The sequence below is a fragment of the Tiliqua scincoides genome, chromosome 1 (genome assembly GCF_035046505.1).
Source record: "Tiliqua scincoides isolate rTilSci1 chromosome 1, rTilSci1.hap2, whole genome shotgun sequence".
NCBI classification, from domain to species: Eukaryota; Metazoa; Chordata; class Lepidosauria; order Squamata; family Scincidae; genus Tiliqua; species Tiliqua scincoides.
Genome location: NC_089821.1, coordinates 214982475 through 215004099, shown reverse-complemented (window position 1 = coordinate 215004099; position 21625 = coordinate 214982475). Strand labels below are relative to the sequence as shown.

Sequence of the window (21625 nt, the reverse complement as noted above, 5' to 3'; positions counted from 1 at the left end):
TCCTTTCCATGAAAACCAGTGGGACTTAACCTTGGCTGGATCATGGTCAGCTTTAAAAATCCCAGAAAATTCAATTGCCTGAATCAATTGCAGCCTTTTAGAATAGCCCCCTACAGAATGCTGTTCAGAGGCTTCTGCCTCATCAGTATTTTGGCAGGAAAAAAAGAACTTCGGTGTAACCTTTAAACAAATGCCCCAAATGTTGAAATAAGCTGCTTTCCAAAATATCTTTGAGGATGCAAATGCTGCTAATGATGGTGCTCCAGCACTGCTTGCTTCTTGAATGCATCTTGACCTTCAGCAAAGTTAAAGCAAAGAATCTGTGAGCTAATTTGTCACTGTGACCACTGCAGGAATGATGTGATGGATTACCTGTGCACAGCTGGCATAGTTAATGCCTCAAATGCAAACTGACCCCTGCTAGTTGTTACTGGTCTATATAGAATGTAGCTAAGCCAGGCCCATCGCATTAAAAGCATTATGTGAGAGTTCCAAGCTGGGTCAATTTCACAGTGCTAGTTTTCTACCAAGAACAGAAGAGAGCTAGAGTTGTGTTGGGAAGTGCCTAAGGGTATGCTTGAGATAGGAAACTGGTTCAAAATCTGTCCTTGGCTGTGAAATCAGAAGGTGGCCTTAATGAAGCTGCTGCTGTGTGAATCCACCTCACAGGTATACGAAGTCTATTATTGCCATTAAGTTATTCTTAATGGAAAGTGTCTAACTGCCATTTGTTGTGAACTTGAAAAATGAACCACGGATTTGAAAGAGAATAACATTATAACCCATGAATTTTTTTATGAAGAGGTCTGTTTCTTCTCCATGCTCCACTCTAGGCCTTGGTAGTTGACAAGGATCAATAAAGGCTCCTTTAGCAGAACAATTGGCTGCCATTGCATTCTGTCCAGCTCATGGGTGTACACATTTGATCCCTGTTGCTTATATGAAACATTGGGCAAAAATGGCTTAAGCTGCTTTTAACAATGTGCAAGGGAGATTGCATCCACCAGAGTGCAGAATGGGCCAAACTAGACATTATACACGCATATGTAGAATATTCCCATGACTCTGTTTGTTTGTTTGTTTGTTTGTTTGTTTTTGGTAAAGCTCTGTCCTGGTTGCAGAAAGTTGACCAGTAAAGTAACAAAAAGAAGTTTTGTTCAAAAAGCAAAATACTGAGATGGTGAAAATAGGGATGTGAGAAAATACGCAAGCAGTCTCAAGGTCCACAAGACAAACACATGCAAAATAATAAATCTGGATGCATCCAGTTATGTTTCCCTAACTACTGCTTATCTGAGATGAATTTCTTGTGTGGATTCCGCTTTCCTCATCCCCACTTCAGGGCTGGCCCCAGATCTCCTGGCATCTAAGGCAGCAGGCCAAATGCTGACCCTGATTACCAGATGATGTGGGCCCCCTGCTCTTCCCACTCTCCCTTGTGCTCAATACTCTGCCTCCTTTTCCAACCCAGGGAGTGCAAGTAAAAGGAGGACAAGTGGAGGCAAATGTGGACAGAAATGGGCACCTTCTCCACCAAACTGCTGCTTGAGGTAACTGTTTCAGTTGGCCTCACAGATGGGCTGGCTCTGGGTCACTTTAAACCTCTAGAGGGGAGGCCTACTGTACTCAGAATTCACCCAAAGAGAGCCAAAGCTTTGGTCAAGCAGCACCTTGGGGTTCTAATTGGGGTGCTCAAATAAGGACACACCCTGGGCTACTTCCATATCTTCTCCTTTACCTGTGTCAGGTGATGTTCCTAGTGGGTGACAAAATCAGTCCTGACTTTGTGGGAGATCAGTCCAAAGGCTGGGGTATCTACATTGCCATCTGCCTGTTGTATTTACGTCATGCTGGATTATAGCAACCTAGCTTATAACAACCTAGGAAATGATGGCTAGCAACAGGCTGATTGAGACAGGACACTAGTACAGGCTTCATTTTGGAAAAAGGTGGGGGCTACTTCCCTTGCCACCACATTCACTTTGGTTAAAAACTGGTCTAAATTACACAGTACTAAAACGACTTCACTTAAGGAACAGTTAATTTGTCCCTATGTGCTGGTTTCTTCATTTTGCAACCTGTAAATTCATAAATAGATTATCACAAAGAAAGACTTCGGATCTCTGAAGGTTCCTCCTCCAAAGGCAAAATGCATTCTAAAGATATTGGTGAGGAAGAAGCTGCTGGTGGGCTGCTTCCCACCATCCTGCTTCAACGCAATGGTGGTGCATCCCCCTTGGCTCCCAATCATCTATCTATAGACCATCACTGCAGACGATCCTGGTTTAAGCCATGACTACTATGGGAGATGACTCTGCATCCTGCACTTACGGCAGCATTTGAGGATGCAGAGAATTGCTGGGAGGAGACTGGCAGGCAGCAGATCTCAGTTCTGGACATCAGGCAGGGTGTGATGATGACACGGTGATGCTGCCAGCACCCATTTCCATAAACTGATATCTGGTGGTTGATTTCTAGCCCAGAACACCTTCATTTTCTCTGCTGACACATATTTCTACAGGGAACTCTTCTCATTGAGTCTGTGGAGATTGTGGAGCCCTTGGTTCTTGGAGCAAAATGTTGCTTGTATATGAATGGGGCTTACAGCACAGCACACACATCACAAGAGCACAAGTGTAACAACTATGGAATGACTCATGTGTGTGTGTGTGTTTTTTAAACACACACAATATGTTCAACTTCTATATTTAAGAAACTTCTTATAATACACTTTACTCAGAATCATGGTATATGTTTAATGGAACAAACCTTGAACAGGCCATGAGCCAATGTCAATTCGAATGACACAGTTATGCCAATTAAAGAAATGGCAAGCCTTTATGACTACATGTAAGCCACTTGCAAACAGAACAAATTATTTATCCAAGCTGTGCCTTCAGGGGAATGTACAACAGCAACATTTCTCATCTTTATACTTTATTTCTTCTTTAAAGGAGAAACAATTTTATAAGTGGCTGAACATGGACAGTTTTAAGCAGCACATGCCTACATTTCATTCTTAACAAGCATTTTCTCACCTTAGTCTTTGCCAATATTTACAATTCCACTCCAATTCCAAATGCAGTACCTGCATTTGAATGGGTGCTTTTCAAGCTGTCTCCCATAAAAATAATTTTCCCGGTTCAGCACTGGAGACGTGCCCCAACAGCTGTTTCTATTCCTCACTGAACTTGATGGATTCTTCTGATGTGTACATCTCCATTCAAGGCCAACTAAATTTCACTCAACTGGGGCCATTGTCTCCCAGATTGATCACAACACATTGAATTATATTCTTTCCTCAGAATCTTGAAAGCCACTTCACTTTTGCTGCAACTAAGCCCACTAGCACATTTCCTATTTTTCCACACAGACTTTCACAGTAATCTCTAAAGTTCTATTAATTCATAGTAAGCGAAAATTAACACAAAGTAACTATAGCTACAGTCCAATGTTTAATGCGATACAAATCAAATGGATTAAGTGGAACGTGTTTCCAAATAAATTCTTGGTGTCTGGGTGCTTGTTTGCTCTCCAATACTCAACTTGTATATATTTAAATACACCTGGTTACAAAAATGACTAAAAGGCTCCAGTACTTCTTCCATGGAAGAAAAAGGATCTCTGTTGTGGTGCCCCTGAATCTTTCTACTGTTCAGGGAAGTGGAGACTTGTACAAAATATGTTCAGTGGTTACTTCTAAAAAGTTTGGTGCTAAGACTCAATTCTTTCTGAACCTTTGGCCCTCTGATTTCAGATCTCACTTATTTCACATGTACTATTGATACGTTTGGGGGTTATTCAGTGTGGAGGGAAAGACATGTGCTCAGAAACCTCCTTCCCTATTAACCTTTCACATACTTCCAGATTAAGCAATGGCACCTAAAACTGGCTCTGTAAATACATTCATCCTCTTCAGAGCGCAAGGCAGAGAAGGTGATTTATCAAGCAATATAATGCTTGAGGCTGATTGATATTCAGAGGGAACACCACTGAAGCAATGGCTGTACTATTCAAACATCCGTCATTTCCACCAGAACATGCACTCACATATGCTATACAAATCAAAATAACCAGTATCAAGAAAAGGTATTATGTGATTCAGACCAGTGAGAATGACAACTGAAGTGATGAAGGTCATATAAATGCCTTTGCATGTTTACCCTTTGGAACAATCAATAGGACTCACCAGTAACTAACTACTCCTCTCTTTACTTATTCTGATTTCTTATTGTTTTTAGTGAGTGCATTTATTGTTCGCTCTCCAATACTCCAAAGTTATTATTGCTTTGAAGGGGTCTGGATGTAAACAAACATACATGAAATGTGGCTGAGTGAGAGGGAACAAAGAGAGTGATGTACAGATTTGGTGTCAATTCATATATGGTGCAGCTTCCCCTAAGTGGATATCCTTGGCCTCTTGTGCACCTGTAGCACAGCCAGATACGCAACAGCATGTACCTAGTGACATGTCACCATGAGATTGTGGAAGTCATCCTCCATGTGATTGCAGGAGTGCACGAGCTGGACTATATCTGTGTGAAGGCGGCTGCTTCATTTCTGAATTAACTCAATGTACAGCCAAGAAAAATGAACATCCCACCCTCAAGTTACTCTCAAAACAGCAAACATTTTTTTCAGGGGTCTCTCCCCAACTGCACTGTGCTCATATCGTCACCATAATGTCCTCTAATGGCTTTCGTGTCAAGTCAGGCACAGTCGCAGTCTTACTGGGGTACCCAACAGGCAACAACAAGAGTAGCTTTTCATTCACTGGGCGCTGGAGCAATACCCGAAGGCGTGGGCCACAGTTCAGTGGTGTGGTGGTAACGGTCACCAGACCCACATTCTAAAGTAAAAAGAGAAAAAGAGTAATGGGCAGAAACCCTGTAGGAAACACATTCTCCATCCACTTTACCTGCTGTCTGTACATTTCCTAGGTGCCTACTTCTTTCAAGTCTCTAGCATCAATGAGAGCTTTCAAATGATAGCCAAGGAGAGACTATCAAGGCTTTGAGACATACAAAATTATGCACAGGAAGGATAAAGTGAATAGAGAGATGTTCTTTACACTCTCACATAACACCAGAACCAGGGGACATCCACTAAAATTGAGTGTTGGGTGAGTTAGGACAGACAAAAGAAAATATTTCTTTACTCAGCATGTGGTTGGTCTGTGAAACTCCTTGCCACAGGATGTGGTGATGGCATCTGGCCTGGGCGCCTTTAAAAGGGGATTGGACAAGTTTCTGGAGGAAAAATCCATTACGGGTTACAAGCCATGAGGTGTATGTGCAACCTCCTGATTTTAGAAATGGGCTATGTCAGAATGCCAGATGCAAGGGAGGGCACCAGGATGCAAGTCTCTTGTTATCTGGTGTGCTCTCTGGGGCGTTTGGTGGGCCGCTGTGAGATACAGGAAGCTGGACTAGATGGGCCTATGGCCTGATCCAGTGGGGCTGTTCTTATGTTCAATGGGTGGGGGAGAATTTAAGCTCTCCTTGTCCCACATCTTTGTCCAGATTGCTCTTGGGGATCCTTGAAAAGTTGAACATGTCAGTTCTAATGATGTGTTATATGTAGTTTGGTTCATAGGTTCCTCCTACTTGGGTTTCTTTGTACTGCTGTACTTAAGCATATAGGAAAACCCTTTCCCCCCTTTTCTCCACTCTCTCCAGCAGTAAGGCATAGAATACAAGTTACAGCAAGGTGGGAGTTTGTGCTAGTTACCTAGAGGCTACTGTCTTGCTTACTGTTGGATATTGTCTATGTTCCACCCCGGTCCTTCTCTTACCCGAATTGCTAGCATACCTGCAGTGCAGCAAGAAGAATGCCACAGGCAATGGAAACACTGATCTCATTGTAGTAGTGGGTTTTCTTTTTACCATCTGGAAGCATTCCATGCACCTGCTTGAAAATCAGGATCAGATAGGGAGCTGTATCCAAGTATTCTTTGATCCAGTTTGTCCTAGAAAAAGATTTTTTAAAAAAAGTTATTTAACTTACAGCCTCATGTAAAATATTTGCACGGGCTTCACAAACCCTGAAGGAACAACAACGATCTGTGTGGAAATAATGGGAAACAAATTTTTGTTTCCCAGCAAAACAAAAAATTCTATTAACAGTTGCCAGGCAATTGTGTGTACCATTTTTCTAGAGAGAAACCTGTCCTGCTAAATGTGTGGTCAGAGTCTTAGAATGGACCACACACAGGTAATATTTTGCTTCTGTTGCTTTTGCAGTTGTCAACTGCCTTAGGAATACCTGGTGCATACAAACATTTTCAGTAAAGCTATGGTGAAGAAATCTATGGAGATGGGTTGGCAAGGTCTCTAAAATGACCCCCAAACTGGATATCATCACCAGACATTGTTCCCTTTCCCATTTGTTGCATGTTGGCCTTGGCCTTTCATTTGCTTCTTTGGCCTTCCTTGGCCTTTTGTTTCAGCTCCAGAAAGCAAACCCTGGATAACTTGTGAAACTGATAATAAAACAGTTAAGTAGGTGAGTTGCTGTTGATGTATGAGTATCAGACATACTCATGAGATAATGAGTATCTCAAAGCTCTTCTCAGTGGTGCCTGACCTAATCTGGAACCTTCCAGCCTTAACTTTAAAAAAAGTCCAAAGATTTGAATGTAGACCAAATAACACACTGGTATACTGTTGTCATTTTGTGGTGTGATCCTGTACTATTTAAATATGGATCCTATTAAAATATATGTGAAATTTTGTTTTCTGCTATGAAAAAACTTGAGGTAAATAATAGCTCTTCATAATTTAGAAATAGGAGTTTGATTATTAACATGGGATGCTTTTTTCATTGACATAGATCAGGGGTGCCCAAACTCTGGCCCAGGGACCACTTGGGGCCCTTGGGAACCCCTCAGGGAGCTCCCAGTCTCCAATGAGCCTCTGACCCTCTGGAGACTTGCTGGAGCCCGCACTGGTCCATCGCAACTGCTCTCAGCGTGAGGGCAACTGTTTGACCTCTTGTGTGAGCTGTGGGATAAGGACTCCCTCCACTGCTTGCTGTTTCATGTCTGTGATGCAGCAGTGGCAGTGAAGAAAAGGCCAACCTTGCTTTATGCAAAGCCTTTTATAGGCCTTGTGCTATTGCAAGACCTTCTTTCATTCATAGAAGTTCCATCTTCAATATATTCATTTATGTAAATTTATTTAAATTTATGCAAATTTTAAATGTAAATTAATTCTTTTTTTTTCCTGGCCCCCAACAAAGTGTCAGAGAGATGATGTGGCCTTCCTGCCAAAAAGTTTGGACACCCTGGACATAGACCATATGAGTATTTGCATATTGTCTTTTCACCTTCAAAGAGGCCCTAAAGGCAGCTCGCTTTATATTTAAAAACCAGTTTTAAATGCACAGGCCAGAAAAGCAGTTGGTTGTTATGTAATTAATACAGAATTCCTAAACTTCAAAATACAGTAGTCCTCCTGTCACTGGGTTATACATTCCAAGAACTACTGCGAATACCTGAAACCACAGAGAGTAGCGAACCCTATATACAAATCATTTTCATTTACATACATATCTGTGATAAAGGTACAGTCACAATAACACTTGATAATACAACAAGGCAACAAGAGTGCTAGAGGCTAACTAGATGTAAGTAAAGTGGGACAGCGTGGGTAAAGAAGACAAGCAGAGATGAGTCATGAGCGTGATGGGGCAGAAAGGTTTCATCATGTTACTCTGAATGGTATGTTACTTTGAAATGGATGAATCACAGTAAACCATGGAGAACTGAAGCTGTGGAAACCAAATCTGCAGATATGGTGGTTTTACTGTACATAGATTAATCTTTATGCACTTGAAAGATTCATTTCCACAGGACTCCTCAATCTGCAGATACATGCCCATTCTTCTATATAGCCTCAAGTTCTCAAATATAATCTGTAGCCTAATCAAGATGTATTTTCTTCCGAAGAGAGACATCAAACAGTGTCTGCACCAGGTTGCCCTGTATGCTTCCCCCCCCCGGGGCCCCTACCCACCCATTGACACCACATTGGGTACTACCATTGTCATCACGCCTGACGGTCTGGTGGGCTCTCTGATGGATGTGGATCTTCAGCTAGTACTCAAGCTGACTGATTCCTGACACTACCACTGTGAACAGATTTTGACCCTGGATCTACCAAAACGGCTTACAAAAACCCTCCTTAAGCAGTGCAAATTTGGGCAGTTGGAAGTGCAGATACCTCAGTCTTTTCAAGTCATTCACCCATCTGTCTCCCATTCTTTTTTCGTAATTTATTTCTTCCTCCTCTTCAATAATCTCCCGGATCTGATGTTTGATTTCTGCATCTTCTACTACTACAAAGGTCCAAGGCTCAGTGTGTGCCCCACTAGGAGCTGTTCCTTTAAACAAATAACAGAACCATTGAGATTAAAGAAATACAAAGGGATGAAGAAAAAATGAGAAATTAAATTAATGAGAATTAAAAAGTTAAATATTGAGGGATATTGAAATAAATACTTGATTTGCCACAATGTTTTCACTGCTCTTGTTCTTCACTAGCAAAGTATTCTGTGTTGCAAACATTTAATTTTATTTTGCGTCTATTTATGGAATAGATTTGCAGTTAAAGCTAACAAGATGCTAAACTTGAAAGACATTCACACAGTGCAGTACCTGCTGTTTTAATCACATTGTCAATCACCTCTCTTGGAACAGGCTCATCGCTTATGAACCTGACCGACCGTCTCTTATTGAGAAGCTCATAGAAATCCTTTGATCTCTTGACCATGTCTTCTTCGGAATAATGCTCCATTGAGAAAGGGATGTGAACAATGTTGTCCTCTAAGCCTTGCCATTCACCGCCATCATCTGAGGGAACAAGCAGAGGAGGAAATTCACACACTTGGGTTAAGAGGTTGAGTTTGAAACTTTTTTCAAGACAAAGCTTCAGGCTCAACAGGAGGCAAACTGAGAATTCTGCCTAGGGACATTGCCTAGGGACTGCAAGAGTCACAAACCACCAGCCAGGGAAGCACTCAAACCTGTCCCCTTAAGGGGTGGGGCAGGGTGGGGGATAGCAGTGACACAGTCCCCAGGATCATGCCTGGAAACAATACCAAAGCCTTACTGCAGTCCCAAAGTCCAGGTAGAGCTTTGGCAACTGCTAACCTAGGCCATCATCTTTCCCAAGGCCTAACTAACGGACAGTATGTAGCTCATATTACATTCAGGCTACAGTTCTATGCATATTTACCTGAGAGTATGTCCTATCAAAAATGGTGAGGCTTACTTCTCAATAAGCATACATAGGCTTACACTCTAATATATCTTTTATCTTTATTTGGGAATTTTCAAATTCTATACTTCAAGTTCCATAATCAAAACTCCATATTTCAATTACTTTTGTTTTTAATCTTTTGCGAACAACTCCAAGTTTGAGATGAAATGAGCTAAATTCCTACGCCTGCAATCCTCAATACTTATTTCCATGTAAATCCTATTGAACTCAGTGATGCCTGCTTCTGGAGAGACTGTACCTCAGGTTCAGCAGGAGGCAAACTGAATATTCTGCCTAGGGACATTTGTTAATACCTAGGCTAGTGCATAAGACTCCATGGAAATGAAGTACAGTATAAGAAGTTTTAAAGTAGAAATAAGCGTCAGGAGAACACTCTAATGAAGAAATTTAAAATTGAATTTTTTTATGCCGTAGTCTCAATGGGAGCATGACCTGTGGTGCAGTGGGGGACTGTCCCAATGAACTCCTGCACTTAAAATTTCCCACAACTTCTCTACCTGTGTCCTGACAGCATCATGGTGTATTTTGCTGTTGTTACTAGTGGCAACTAATACTACACGGAGCCAAACGGAGGAACCAAAATGCATAGCACAAAGATGCCAGGACATGGGCTAAGTTTAACTATATGTAGTGGGGGTGCAGGGGGGAGCCCATAATGTTTAGCTGAAATCTCATCTTTTGTATAACATGTTGTTTTGTCTGCGGAATACCAGTTGGATAGGGCATAGTACCTGGTGTTGTTACAGAAAAGTTAAGTGTGAATATGTGTGAGAACCAGTTGCTTGTAGATTGTGATTATTAACAAGCATCCCAGTTCAAGGAAGAAAATACATTTAATATGTTGTTCTGTTTTCTGAGTAAAGGCCCAATCCTATTCAACTTTCCAGCTCCAGTGCAGCCACAATGCAGCCCCGAGGCAAGGGAACAAATGTTCCCATACCTTGAGAAGGCCTCTGTGACTGCTCCTCCACCACAAGATGCAGCGCATGGCCCATTGGCACAGCTGCACCAGCACTGAAAAATGGAATAGGATTGGGCTCTAAGTCAATTGTGTAGAAGCTTTAAAACTGTGACCTTGGCTCCTTCTAAAATCGATGAACGTTGCTCTGCTTGGTAAACACAGTTTCCAGTGTTATCACAAAACCAGTAAAATATTAGTTAGTGATATTATTATTTTCATCAATACTTCAGGTTCTTCATTAATGTATATCTTCATTAATGCGTAAACTATTAAAAAAATTGAAAGTGCATTTTGAAAAGGAGTGGTGCAAAATTAAACACAGTAGCAGGCATGAACTATTCTAAAGTGCAGCTCTTGTTTGACGTATTTTGACACAATGAGGAAATATAGAGATAGCAGATTTTTTATTTTCTGTTTGGCAATATAGGTGAAAGTGGCCACAATCCAAAAGAAGCTTTCCCATTAAGTGTGTTTAAACACACGGTTCAGTTTTAAACCAGGGTTAGAAGCATTTGTTCATTTTCAGACCAATGAAAACGTAAACTAAAAAGGGTCCATTTGATTCAGTTTCATCCCTCACAAAATAAGTGAACGATCAAAGTTCAAAATGAGTAATTAATAGGTTACCTATTTATAACTGGTTCATTATACATTCCAAGTTCATTTAGTCTGGGCAGTTTAGATATGCTTTCATCCCAGAAACTGTTGCAGGGAAGGCAAAAGCCCACCACTGCAGGGAAACCTCGTGCCCTGGAAACCCCGTCTCCTACCAAAGTAATCCTTATTTGAAGAAATCACTTTTTTAGGGAGGCAATTTTCAGAGGGGAGTTTACCTCCCCCTCCACATGTGTCATGGTTCCAACCAGGATCCCCCTTCTGCAACCATTTTTGGAGAAAGAGAGGTGCTTCTGGAGCAGACCACACCTACTTGCCTGCAGGTCCAGTTTGAACCCAAGATAACATTAACAAGGAAAACATGTAAATGGAACTGAAATAGGAGAACAAAATTTATCTGTTGCAGTGACACCCATGACACGAAAACAGTGTATTCCGCTTAGCAACTACTGATTTTCTGGTGGCGCTAAGGAATGTCTCCTTTAGTTGCAGACAAAATAACAAAAACTGCTTTATGGCATTCTCAACTTTTTTCCGCTCCACAGTCCAACCCTGTTAGATGACCCTAGTAAATGCATCGAGGCAGTTCACAGCACAAGAAGAAACGGACCAATGGGTCAAAGAGATTTCTAAGTGTCTGATGTACGTGCAGTGGCATAGCTACAGGGGGACAGCACAGCAAGTACTGTAGGCCCCGCAATGTGCCATGCAAGTGGCCCCTCCAACCTGGCATCTGGGCCATTCCAGGCAGCAATGGAAATGCCCAGGAGCACTGCCCAGAATGGCTGACAGCAAGTGGGAGAGGTGGCTTACACTGTGCATTGCAGCACCTAGAGTACTTACCACCCCTGTCCCCCCATAGCCACACCACTGTGTACGTGTACTCCCCTTCTTGTCCCAACCCCTGCTAACTGGGCAAGAGGCACTTTTTCTAGTGTTGTTCCTCTTACATTTAGCAGTCAGTGGGAGAGTAACTGTCCTCCTTCACCCCAGCACTGGGTCTTTTCTGCTGGTTGTTTGCTGGTGTTTTCCTGCATCTTTTTAGATTGTGGGGCAGGGAGCCATTATTTGATTTTGTCTGTAAACTGCTTTGTGGACCTTTTTGTTGAACAGCGGTATATAAATACTGTTAAGAATAATTCAGAAAAATGTTGCAAAGAAGTCAGACAACTTGCATGCCATGAGCAGGCAGGTCTTGTGGGCACAGGAAAGAAGCAGCTGCTACAAGCAGATGAGTTGTATACTGTACATCATCCCTTATGCTACAAAACATCACTTACAGAAGAACTGACTATCTTATTTTGAGAAGCTGGAATTGCACTTGTGTGTGGGGGGAGCATTTCCTCACAACAAGTCTTAGCTTAGCAGTTTTAATTTCCTCAGAGATAAAAGGCAATTGACTGGCAGAGATCCTGGACTTTAATTGCAGATACCAGGAGAAATTAGCCTTGATAAGAGCAAAAGAAAGTGCCTGAAGGACCACAGGTATGGTGATTGTTGATTGCCTAGGGCTACAATCCTGTGTACCCTTACCTGGGAATCAGTGCCATTGAACTCAGTGGGACTTACTTCTGAGTAGACATGCCTAGGATTGTGCTATAAGATATCTAATTGGAGTTTTCCCCACTACTTGCTTTTGCCCTTCTGAAGGCTAGGAGTCTGAAGTGGGTTCAGACTCCTAGAAGGCTAGGATCTGAAGTGGGAAATGTAGCAAACATTTTAATTTTGATTGCTTCAATCCATAGAATGCAATGTTAAAAAAAAAAGGCAGATGTAAAAGTACATTGAATATATGATACACTGGAAACTGAGTCCTCTTCCTGAGTTCCAGCCACATTTCCTATTTTCAAATGTGTTTTTAAAAGGATAAGGCTATCCACTTTTACTACTTAAAGTGTATTTAAAATCAGCCACATGGCAGCCATTACAACACTAATAATTTGAAAAATAAAGAACCTTCAAAAAACAAACTGGAAAGACAGACCCTCATTCATTTAAGGACAGACATGCTCAGAAGCTGTACTGAGATATGGAATCGATTTGCAGACCACTGCAGATTTCTCTAATGTGGTAATTGAATCAGTGACATTTTGTAGTGTAAATGATGCTTACACTACTAGCTCCTGCTGTCCCTCAGCTAATATAATCACAATTGCCTCTCCTTCAGTGATGTGCAGTGAGGTCCAAGGCTAGGGAGGCAACAGCGTGCAGAGCTCCCATGTGGTGTTATGCTGCAAGGCATTCTGGGGCCTACCTAAAAGGCCCAGGGCCAGTCAGTTACAGAGGAAGTTGGGCTCTCACTGCCACAGTTCTAGTCTCTCAAAGAGAGACTCCTGGGGCACCTCAGCCTACCCAGCAACCACTTAGAAACAGGGTGGAACATGTACACAATCACAGGGGAGGTGATTGCACATGCACCCTTTCACAATTCTGATGCACAACTTAGGCAGGATTTATCATTTTCATAGAAGACAATGTGCATGCATGGTCTGCAAATTGGACTTCAGGATGTCCTTGCTAAAGGATAGCTGCATCGTGCTTTTGCACAAGCACAATAGAGCTGGTTTCAGAGAGGGATAGAGATGCTGCAGTTTGAAGGCACCAAAGTGGTGGTTAAGGAGAGCCAAAACAATACCTAATAGAACTCTAATGTTCCTCTCCAACTAATACAAGTGCACATTGCAACTTGTTATGAAATGCAAAACGCAAGTTGTAAAACACAATGAATATAAATTCAGCCCCCCAATCAAACGTGCTCTGAGGCCCAAATTTTCCAACCAAAAAAGCAAGGTTGCCTGCCCTTACATTTGGCCCTACACTTACTCATTTTGTAAACTACCCCCAAGGCTGCAATCCTATACACACTTACCTGTGAGTAAGACCCATTGATGCTCAATAGTGTATCAATAGTGCATAGTGGGACTTACTTCTGAGTAAACATGTAATAGGCTTGTGCTGCAAGACAGATGTTTGAGCCACAAGTGGCCCCCAAACTGTGAATCACCAATTGCAGGTTTCAATGATTGCATATGAATGTTGTACTATGTTTTTTCCCTACCGTCTTCCTCTACATGGAGCTCCGTGCTGTCTTTTAAGTCTTCATCCACCCAAGGGCGAGATGCTGCTTTCTTGTGGGTTTTGCTCTCCTCTTGCTTGGTGTTTCTCTTGCTGCTCTTCAGCAGTAGTCCAATCAGGACACAGATTATTGCAATGAAGACTGGAGTTAGGGAGGAAAAAACCATAGCCATGAGGCTTCAGCTGGTGCAGAATTTCACTGCCTGCAGTCACACAGAAGGGCTTCCCTTTGCACTATATGGAGACTGATAAGCATAGAAGGGGTGGAACGAGAGAGAGAGCGAGAGAGCGAGAGCAATGTTCAGTTCACTTCTTGAAGCCAAGAACCTGTCATTGCTGTTTACACAGATCATTTACTCTTCAACCTCCAGCAATTTCTGGAGTCCTTCCAAATGCTTGAACTGTTTCTTTTATCCATGATGTTGTTTTAGTACTTTTGTAAAGACTGACTCAGTGTTAGAGTGTTCAGTAAGCTACTGGTGCTTTTTTACGTTTCAGCATTTCCAAACTGAGAATGAATTAACCAGTAGCATTGATGTGAGGTGTTCTGAGTGCTCATGAAAGCCCATGGCCAATGGAATCAGCCAGGAAGACTCAGAAAATGTCGTAAGAATCATCTCAAAAAGCACATCTCAGAAAAAGTCCTGGGATGCATGTTAAATCTCATCTCAATCCATGAGACTTACCTGTATTTTTATGCACTAGCCCTAACTGAGATGCAGGTAATTGTCTATGTCGGGTTAGGCCTAAGGGCTGATACAAATGACTTCTAAGGGATGTTACATATGAGTTTGTGGTGCCACTTTTCTGTTGCCCTTGGTGACTACTGCCTCCTTACGGCAAGTAGGTCAATTCATTCACCGTGAGCAGAGCCCGCCCCCCAATCATGCAGTAAGTGGCAGAGTACAGACATACGCATTCAGGTCACAGCCAATTAAAAGGGGATGAGCAAGCATGGATATGCATGTTGGTCTTAGGTACTTCACTAACTTAAAATTGGGAAACTACTTGTACCTAGTACCCTATGCAGGTTAATAAGTTACCTGGAGTACTCAAATTTGTGATTGCTTTTAGTGATCCATCTTGCTTCTTTTAACACTGGTTTCAGGCAGAAAGTTATTTATACTTTCTGTTCCTTCTTATCTCTCTGCTTAAATATAATAATAATAATAATAATAATAATAATAATAATAATAATAATAATAATAATAATACAGGTATTTATATATATTTATATACTGCCTTTCTTGGTCGTCAGATTTCTCCTCAGACTTTAATTCAAGGCGGTTTACATAGGCAGGCTATACTAAATTCCAGTAGGGATTTTTACAATTGAAGAAGGTTCTGTCTTTCAAGAACCACAACATTTCAGATGGATCTTTTATGATCTGGTATCACATTCTGGCCTTCATTTTCTTCCCACACAGGCTGACAGTGGCCGAAGAGCAGGTGGAATAACTCAGCATAACTCGGCTAGGCTTGTCAGCTGCTTCAAGGTCTCACCGTTCACAGTGCCGGTGGCCTCGAACTGGTGACCTTCGGATGTTATCTTCAGGCAAACGGAGGCTCTACCCTCTAGACCAGACCTCCTGCCCCATATGATTGCATTTTCTCCACCAGGGAAATGCTACATTGTTCTTGCATCTGAAAGTGCCCCATCTTTCAGCTGGGAAAGATGCAAAGTTTTATTGGGTAACAGAGGTGTCTGTGAACATGTACTATGAAGCACTAGTGCTTCCCTCCTGTTTTCCTTGTATTTCCATCATGTCTGATACCAGGCTAACGTATGCTTTATGTTCCCCAAGGTAATGCAGTTTTTAATATTGCAGTGCAAACAGAGCAAAGTCCCTTTCCCATTAAAACTTATTTCCAACTCTTTATTCACAGCGGTTGTGTTACCATGCATTTCAACCTTACACAACTCCCACAATACTCTGATTTATTAAAACCAGGCTAGGCTTAATTAAACTTTCGTTTTCAAATCCACTCTGAGGATTGATGGCAAGGAAGAGGAAAAAAAACTAATAACAACATACAACTGATTGGAAGTACTGCTTGTGCTCCTCTAGCAGCAATTTCTGCTGCCTTCAATTTGCTGGAAGCTCCTCTTTATGGGCAGGTCATGCTGTGTCCCCCTGGCCCTGCAAAGAGCAGACGACTCACTTATGAAGAGAGAACTTCTGTTTGTGCATAAATGAGGCTTGCCCCTTCCTACTGAGAACCTTCACAGGCAGCCCAATCTTACCCCGCTCTGAAATGGAGAGGCCAGCTGGCCTGCCCCACAACCAGAGCGGGGATGGCGCTGCCTGCGGCTCAGCCCAGGGCAAGGGGAAATTATTCCCATTACCCCGGGTAACGCTACAGCAGCCCCAATGGGGTTACTTGGAACAGCACCATCTCTTTAGGTGGTGCAGATCTTTGCAGCCTGGAGCTATGCCAGGTCACTGGGGAGTGGGGTCAGGATCCAGCCTAAATGCTGGATTCTGGCTCCATCCCCTGCTTTGCCCCAGCCTGCACACAGGTCCACCCTCCCCCCAATGATGGAACACCTCCATTCCGCCCTCCCCCTCCCCTCCCCAGACCCCCCCTCCCGCTGGCTCAACATGGCCAGTGCAACCTTACCTTTCCTCCAGCGCAACAGCATTGGAGGCTGCGTCCCAGCTCCAAGCTGTTGCAGAAGTGCCTTATGGTACTTCTGTGACACTCCAAGGCCAGCGCAGGGGACCTGCACCACCTGCACCTGGTCAGGATTGCGCCCACAGACACAGAATCAGCATCTATCTGTGTAACTTTGTTTGATTTAATGCACATCACCAAGCCACTGTGAAAGGAAAGCTGTTAAAAACAGGAAGATATTTTTGCTGTTATTGTTTGGTTATTTGTATTCACAAATAAAGGAGGGGAAGAAAAAGATAGGAGCAGACCACATTGGTTTGATTATTTACAATGTTTACTCTTAATCATTACTAAAACATATTTCTTGCCTGCTTTATATCCTCACAGTTAGTGTTCCAACATGAAACAGAGTCCATTTCTCCTCTAAATCAGCTGAGACTGCAATAATCAGGCAGGGGTTTGTCTGCCAGTTTGTCCATGTCTGGTTTCCTATGCCTTGCTCAGGCATTCCATAATTGCTGGAGTTAATGTACACTTCCTTGCCAAAACAATATTTTGAGCATCGATAGCATTCATCCAAATAGTTCAATATCATAGTTAACAAATCAAATTTCAATCTGGCACCATCTGATGCACAAGCATCTGAAATGTCACTTGAAACAGCCTCCATTGCTTGAATCCAGGAGACTGAATAAAACTGAGAACCCCAACAGAGACGAACGAAATCTGTGTGGTTATGTTGATTTTTCCGGCATGTAAGTCTGTTAGTATGACAGATCTTACTTAACCTGGCTGGAGTTATATAGCAACAACACAGCAATTGGTACTTCTCTTAACAACAGAGAGAGTTGCTTGATTTATGCATTCATTCGTTCCGTGAGGAAGCCTGGGAGGGGGGAAGCAGCCCCCAAAGTATTTAGGCTCTCTCTGGGAGACCTGGGGAGATGATGTCTAACTGCTGTCAGGTACTAGGTGGTATCCTAGGTACTACAGGTGGTGTGGCTTCAAAATATCCATGGGGAAAAGGATAGATCATCTTCCTCCTCCATAGGGCCCATGTCAGTTTGTGTCTTTAGTGAGATTACCTTGCACCCCTACTGATGCCACCTAATCAGCTCTTAATGAGCCAAAGGCCCTCCCTGCTTAGCTTCAACTGGCCTCAGGGCTTTAGAACTAGGACGTGTCTCAAGCTTATCTTCCCCTTCCTGCCACACCCCTCTTCCCCAGAGCGTACCTGACTGCAGCATCCTGGTCACCACTGAAAGTGCTATGTCAGTTGGGTTCTACACAGGCCACACAATCAGCTGAGGTGCAGCCTGTGCCAGGTGCATCTGTAGTGTGGCTAGATACAGTGGGGTCCCAGGACTGAGCAGCCTCCCTTTGCAGGGCGTGACGATGCCCTAACCATGTATTTATGGATTTTAGCCTGCGTCATTACTGTGCCTCAAGGTAGCTAACAGTAAAAACACATTACCCTTCAGGTAGCTCTTGGGAAAAATGATGGCCTAGACCAGGGGTGTCCAATGTTTTTGGCAAGAGGGCCACTTCATCTCTCTGACACTGTGTCAGGGGCCAGGGAAAAAAATAATTAATTTACATTTAAAATTTGAATAAATTTACATAAGTTTATGTAAATGAATATATTAAAGATGAACTTATATGAATAAATGAAGGTCTTGCAATAGCTCAAGGCCTATAAAAGGCCTTGCACAAAGCAACGCTGGCCTTTCCTTTGCTGAAGCTACTGCATCACAGATGTGAAACAGCAAACAGTGGAGGGAGCCCTCATCCCACAGCTCACGCAAGAGGTCAAACAGTCGCCCTCACGCTGAGAGCAGTTGCGTTGGGCCGGTGAGGGCTCCAGCAAGTCTACAGAGGGCCAGAGTCTCATTGGAGACTGAGGAGTCCCTGAGGGCCGCATTGGGAGTCTTCGAGGCCTGCAAGTGGCCCCAGGGCCGGGGTTTGGGCACCCCTGGCCTAGACACTAACTTATTTCCTGTAGGCGAATTTCTCAGTGGCCTCTTGCTGAGCCTGGTACTTCTTCTTGGCCAAGGTCCTTTTGAAAACCACAGCCCTGAAACTATTAGTCCTGGGAGGGAAGCTTCTCTCTTGTGCCAACAGGAGATTTTTCCCCAAGGGTAATAGCACTTTTGGAGTGGGAAAGGTTGGTTCGCTTTTAATTGTACCATGGCACTGGAGGGAATGGAAATACCCCTTGCCAACATACGCCCTGATCCTGCTCCAGCTAATCTTGGCCTTGCCATGTTTTATATGTTTTGAATGAAGGCAATGCCTCAATTTCTTCCCCTCCCCAGGAAATTTTGGCTCCTGTTGCTAACCTGAAGTCCTGTTGCTAACGTCACCTGGGGTGTTTTACCCCAAAATATGGATCTTAAGGGGTGCATCAGAAAAATCAGCTTAATTAAAAAATACACACGTAGAGGTGTTTCTGTAATGTTTTGCATTCAGAGGCAAGTGCACACTATATATGGAGCATAAGAAAGGCTGTATCTTTATTATTTTTCCCAAAGGAAGCATTTGGGTTAATTAAACACATTCAAAAGCCTATAACCAGAAGACCTAGCAATTTTCCTTTTTTAGGTACCTCTTCCCTGTTTGTTACTTCTCCTTTTAGAAGGAAGAGAGAAATCCTCATCCTGAGAAGGTGGTAATTGCATGTACTGTAACCCTGTTCTTGATAGAATACCAGCAAAAAACTTCACAGCTGTCTTCTTAGTGATTTTACCTTTCTTGGAAAGGGTTTGCATTCATTCTGATGAATGGAAAATTGAAGTGAATCAGGCCCATTCTGTCAATTCCAATCATCATGAATCAAATGAGGCAAGTAGCATATGGACCATTTGGTCCACTCATACCCTGTTTGTTTTTGTGATGAGGGGACAAGGGCTTACTTCATGGTAGGGTAAAGTTGTAGACTTCATTTTCTGTAATTTGTTTCTAAAGTGTAAAAGGAGTAGCAGAAAATCCTCCTCCTCCAAAGCTACCTACTGATAGCCATCATATCTTCTCCCACAATGCCCCAGATATTATGTTGGTCCATTGTATTGTGCGGGGCGGGGGGGACATGGTAGCTGCCAGTGATTAATACTTCGTTAACAGAAGTATTACTGTTAACAGAAGAATACTTCTGTTACAGTTAACAGAAGAATACTTCGTTAACGTGAACTGCAACAGAAGGCATCTATCTCCGGACCAGATCAGACGGAAAGCTCTTCAACCTCTCCAGACTGAGAGCAAAATCCAAAGTCCAGCTGAAATGTCTGCGTGACTTCCTCTTTGCCGACGATGCAGCTGTCACTACCCACTCTGCCAAAGATCTCCAGCAGCTCATGGATCGTTTTAGCAAGGCCTGCCAAGATTTTGGACTGACAATCAGCCTGAAGAAAACACAGGTCATGGTTCAGGATGTGGACTCACCTCCCTGCATTACAATCTCTGAGCATGAACTGGAGGTTGTCCATGACTTTGTGTACCTTGGCTCAACGATCTCCGACACTCATTCTCTCGATACCGAGCTAAACAAGCGCATCGGTAAAGCAGCTACCACGTTTTCCAGACTCACAAAGAGAGTCTGGTCCAACAAGAAGCTGACGGAACATACCAAGATCCAGGTCTACAGAGCTTGCGTCCTGAGTACACTTCTGTACTGCAGCGAGTCATGGACTCTTCGCTCACAACAGGAGAGGAAACTGAGCGCTTTCCACATGCGCTGCCTCCGACGCATCCTCGGCATCACCTGGCAGGACAAAGTTCCAAACAACACAGTCCTGGAACGTGCTGGAATCCCTAGCATGTATTCACTGCTGAAACAGAGACGCCTGCGTTGGCTTGATCGTGTCGTGAGAATGGATGATGGCCGGATCCCAAAGGATCTCCTCTATGGAGAACTCGTGCAAGGAAAGCGCCCTACAGGTAGACCACAGCTGCGATACAAGGACATCTGCAAGAGGGATCTGAAGGCCTTAGGGATGGACCTCAACAAGTGGGAAACCCTGGCCTCTGAGCGGCCCGCTTGGAGGCAGGCTGTGCAGCATGGCCTTTCCCAGTTTGAAGAGACACTTTGCCAACAGTCTGAGGCTAAGAGGCAAAGAAGGAAGGCCCATAGCCAGGGAGACAGACCAGGGACAGACTGCACTTGCTCCCGGTGCGGAAGGGATTGTCACTCCCGGATTGGCCTTTTCAGCCACACTAGACGCTGTGCCAGAACCACCTTTCAGAGCGCGATACCATAGTCTTTCGAGACTGAAGGTTGCCAATACAATTGTAGCAGCCCCCCCCCCCCGCTTTTTCCAACAATGCCAATATGACATCTGAAATGGCCAGTGCAATTTCTATGGCAATGTGGGAGAGGGAACTATTGTGGGTGCCAGGAGACAGCTGCAGTTAGGATCTCTGATGCACCTTTTACACTTAAGAACAGGTTAAAGCAGGGGTGTCAAACTCGTTTCATACAGAGGACTGAAGTTATCATTCAGGGTGCCTGCTGAGGGCTGGAAGTGATGTCATTAAGCAGAAAGTGACATCATTAAGCAGCTGATGGCCAGAAATCAGCACCTTGTTCTCATATAGAAGTTCATTAACTGCAAATGACAGAAGAGAAAATACGCAAATCTTGATCATATTTCAAGATATGGGAAAGCCCAATTTTCATGTGGGCCACTGTTTCAGTGGTAACACCTCAGCACTGCTCAACAGCTGAGAGCCTGAGGCCAGATAAAAAGCTTCCGGGGGGCTGCATCCAGCCCTTATGTTTGACACCCCTGGGTTAAAGAGAAGGGAGAAAAGGTAATCTCCCTACCTCCTTAGTTACTAAAATCAGTGGGAGAACAGAAATGGAGGGATTCATGATGAAACAAATGTGCATTTAACACACTGATGATGAACAGGAGCTTAAAAAATGAAAATGACCTGAACTGAGACTAACTTCTTGCACAGTCATATTTACTGATAGGTCACGTGGCACGGGAGAAGAGAGTGGGCAGTAGGAAACATCCCTTGCATTTGTGCGTTTTGAATAGCCATTCCGGTATCTACAGAAAAAGGGTAAATGTGGGGT

At 43.3% G+C, this 21625-nt stretch overlaps 1 protein-coding gene across 1 annotated transcript; it reads right to left on the bottom strand.

Annotated features, from left to right (window-relative positions):
- Window positions 1–2755: 2755 nt before the first annotated feature.
- On the bottom strand, window positions 2756–14122 carry IYD (iodotyrosine deiodinase). The gene is made up of 5 exons (XM_066611294.1): window positions 13916–14122; window positions 8657–8851; window positions 8223–8382; window positions 5812–5968; window positions 2756–4849 (listed from the first exon to the last, which is right to left on the bottom strand). Exons 1-5 carry the CDS (start codon window positions 14103–14105, stop codon window positions 4667–4669), a joined length of 885 nt encoding a protein of 294 aa, XP_066467391.1. The 5' UTR covers window positions 14106–14122; the 3' UTR covers window positions 2756–4666.
- Between the last annotated feature and the right edge of the window lie 7503 nt (window positions 14123–21625).

Excerpts from the sequence above, each read along its gene's own strand:
- IYD (XM_066611294.1), bottom strand. The coding sequence starts at position 14,105 with ATGGCTATGGTTTTTTCCTCCCTAACTCCAGTCTTCATTGCAATAATC. Across the intron at positions 8,852-13,915 it reads GCTCCATGTAGAGGAAGACG|ATGATGGCGGTGAATGGCAA; the intron begins GTAGGGAAAAAA and ends TTGTTCCCTCAG. Across the intron at positions 5,969-8,222 it reads AATGACTTGAAAAGACTGAG|GACAAACTGGATCAAAGAAT; the intron begins GTATCTGCACTT and ends ATCTTTTTCTAG.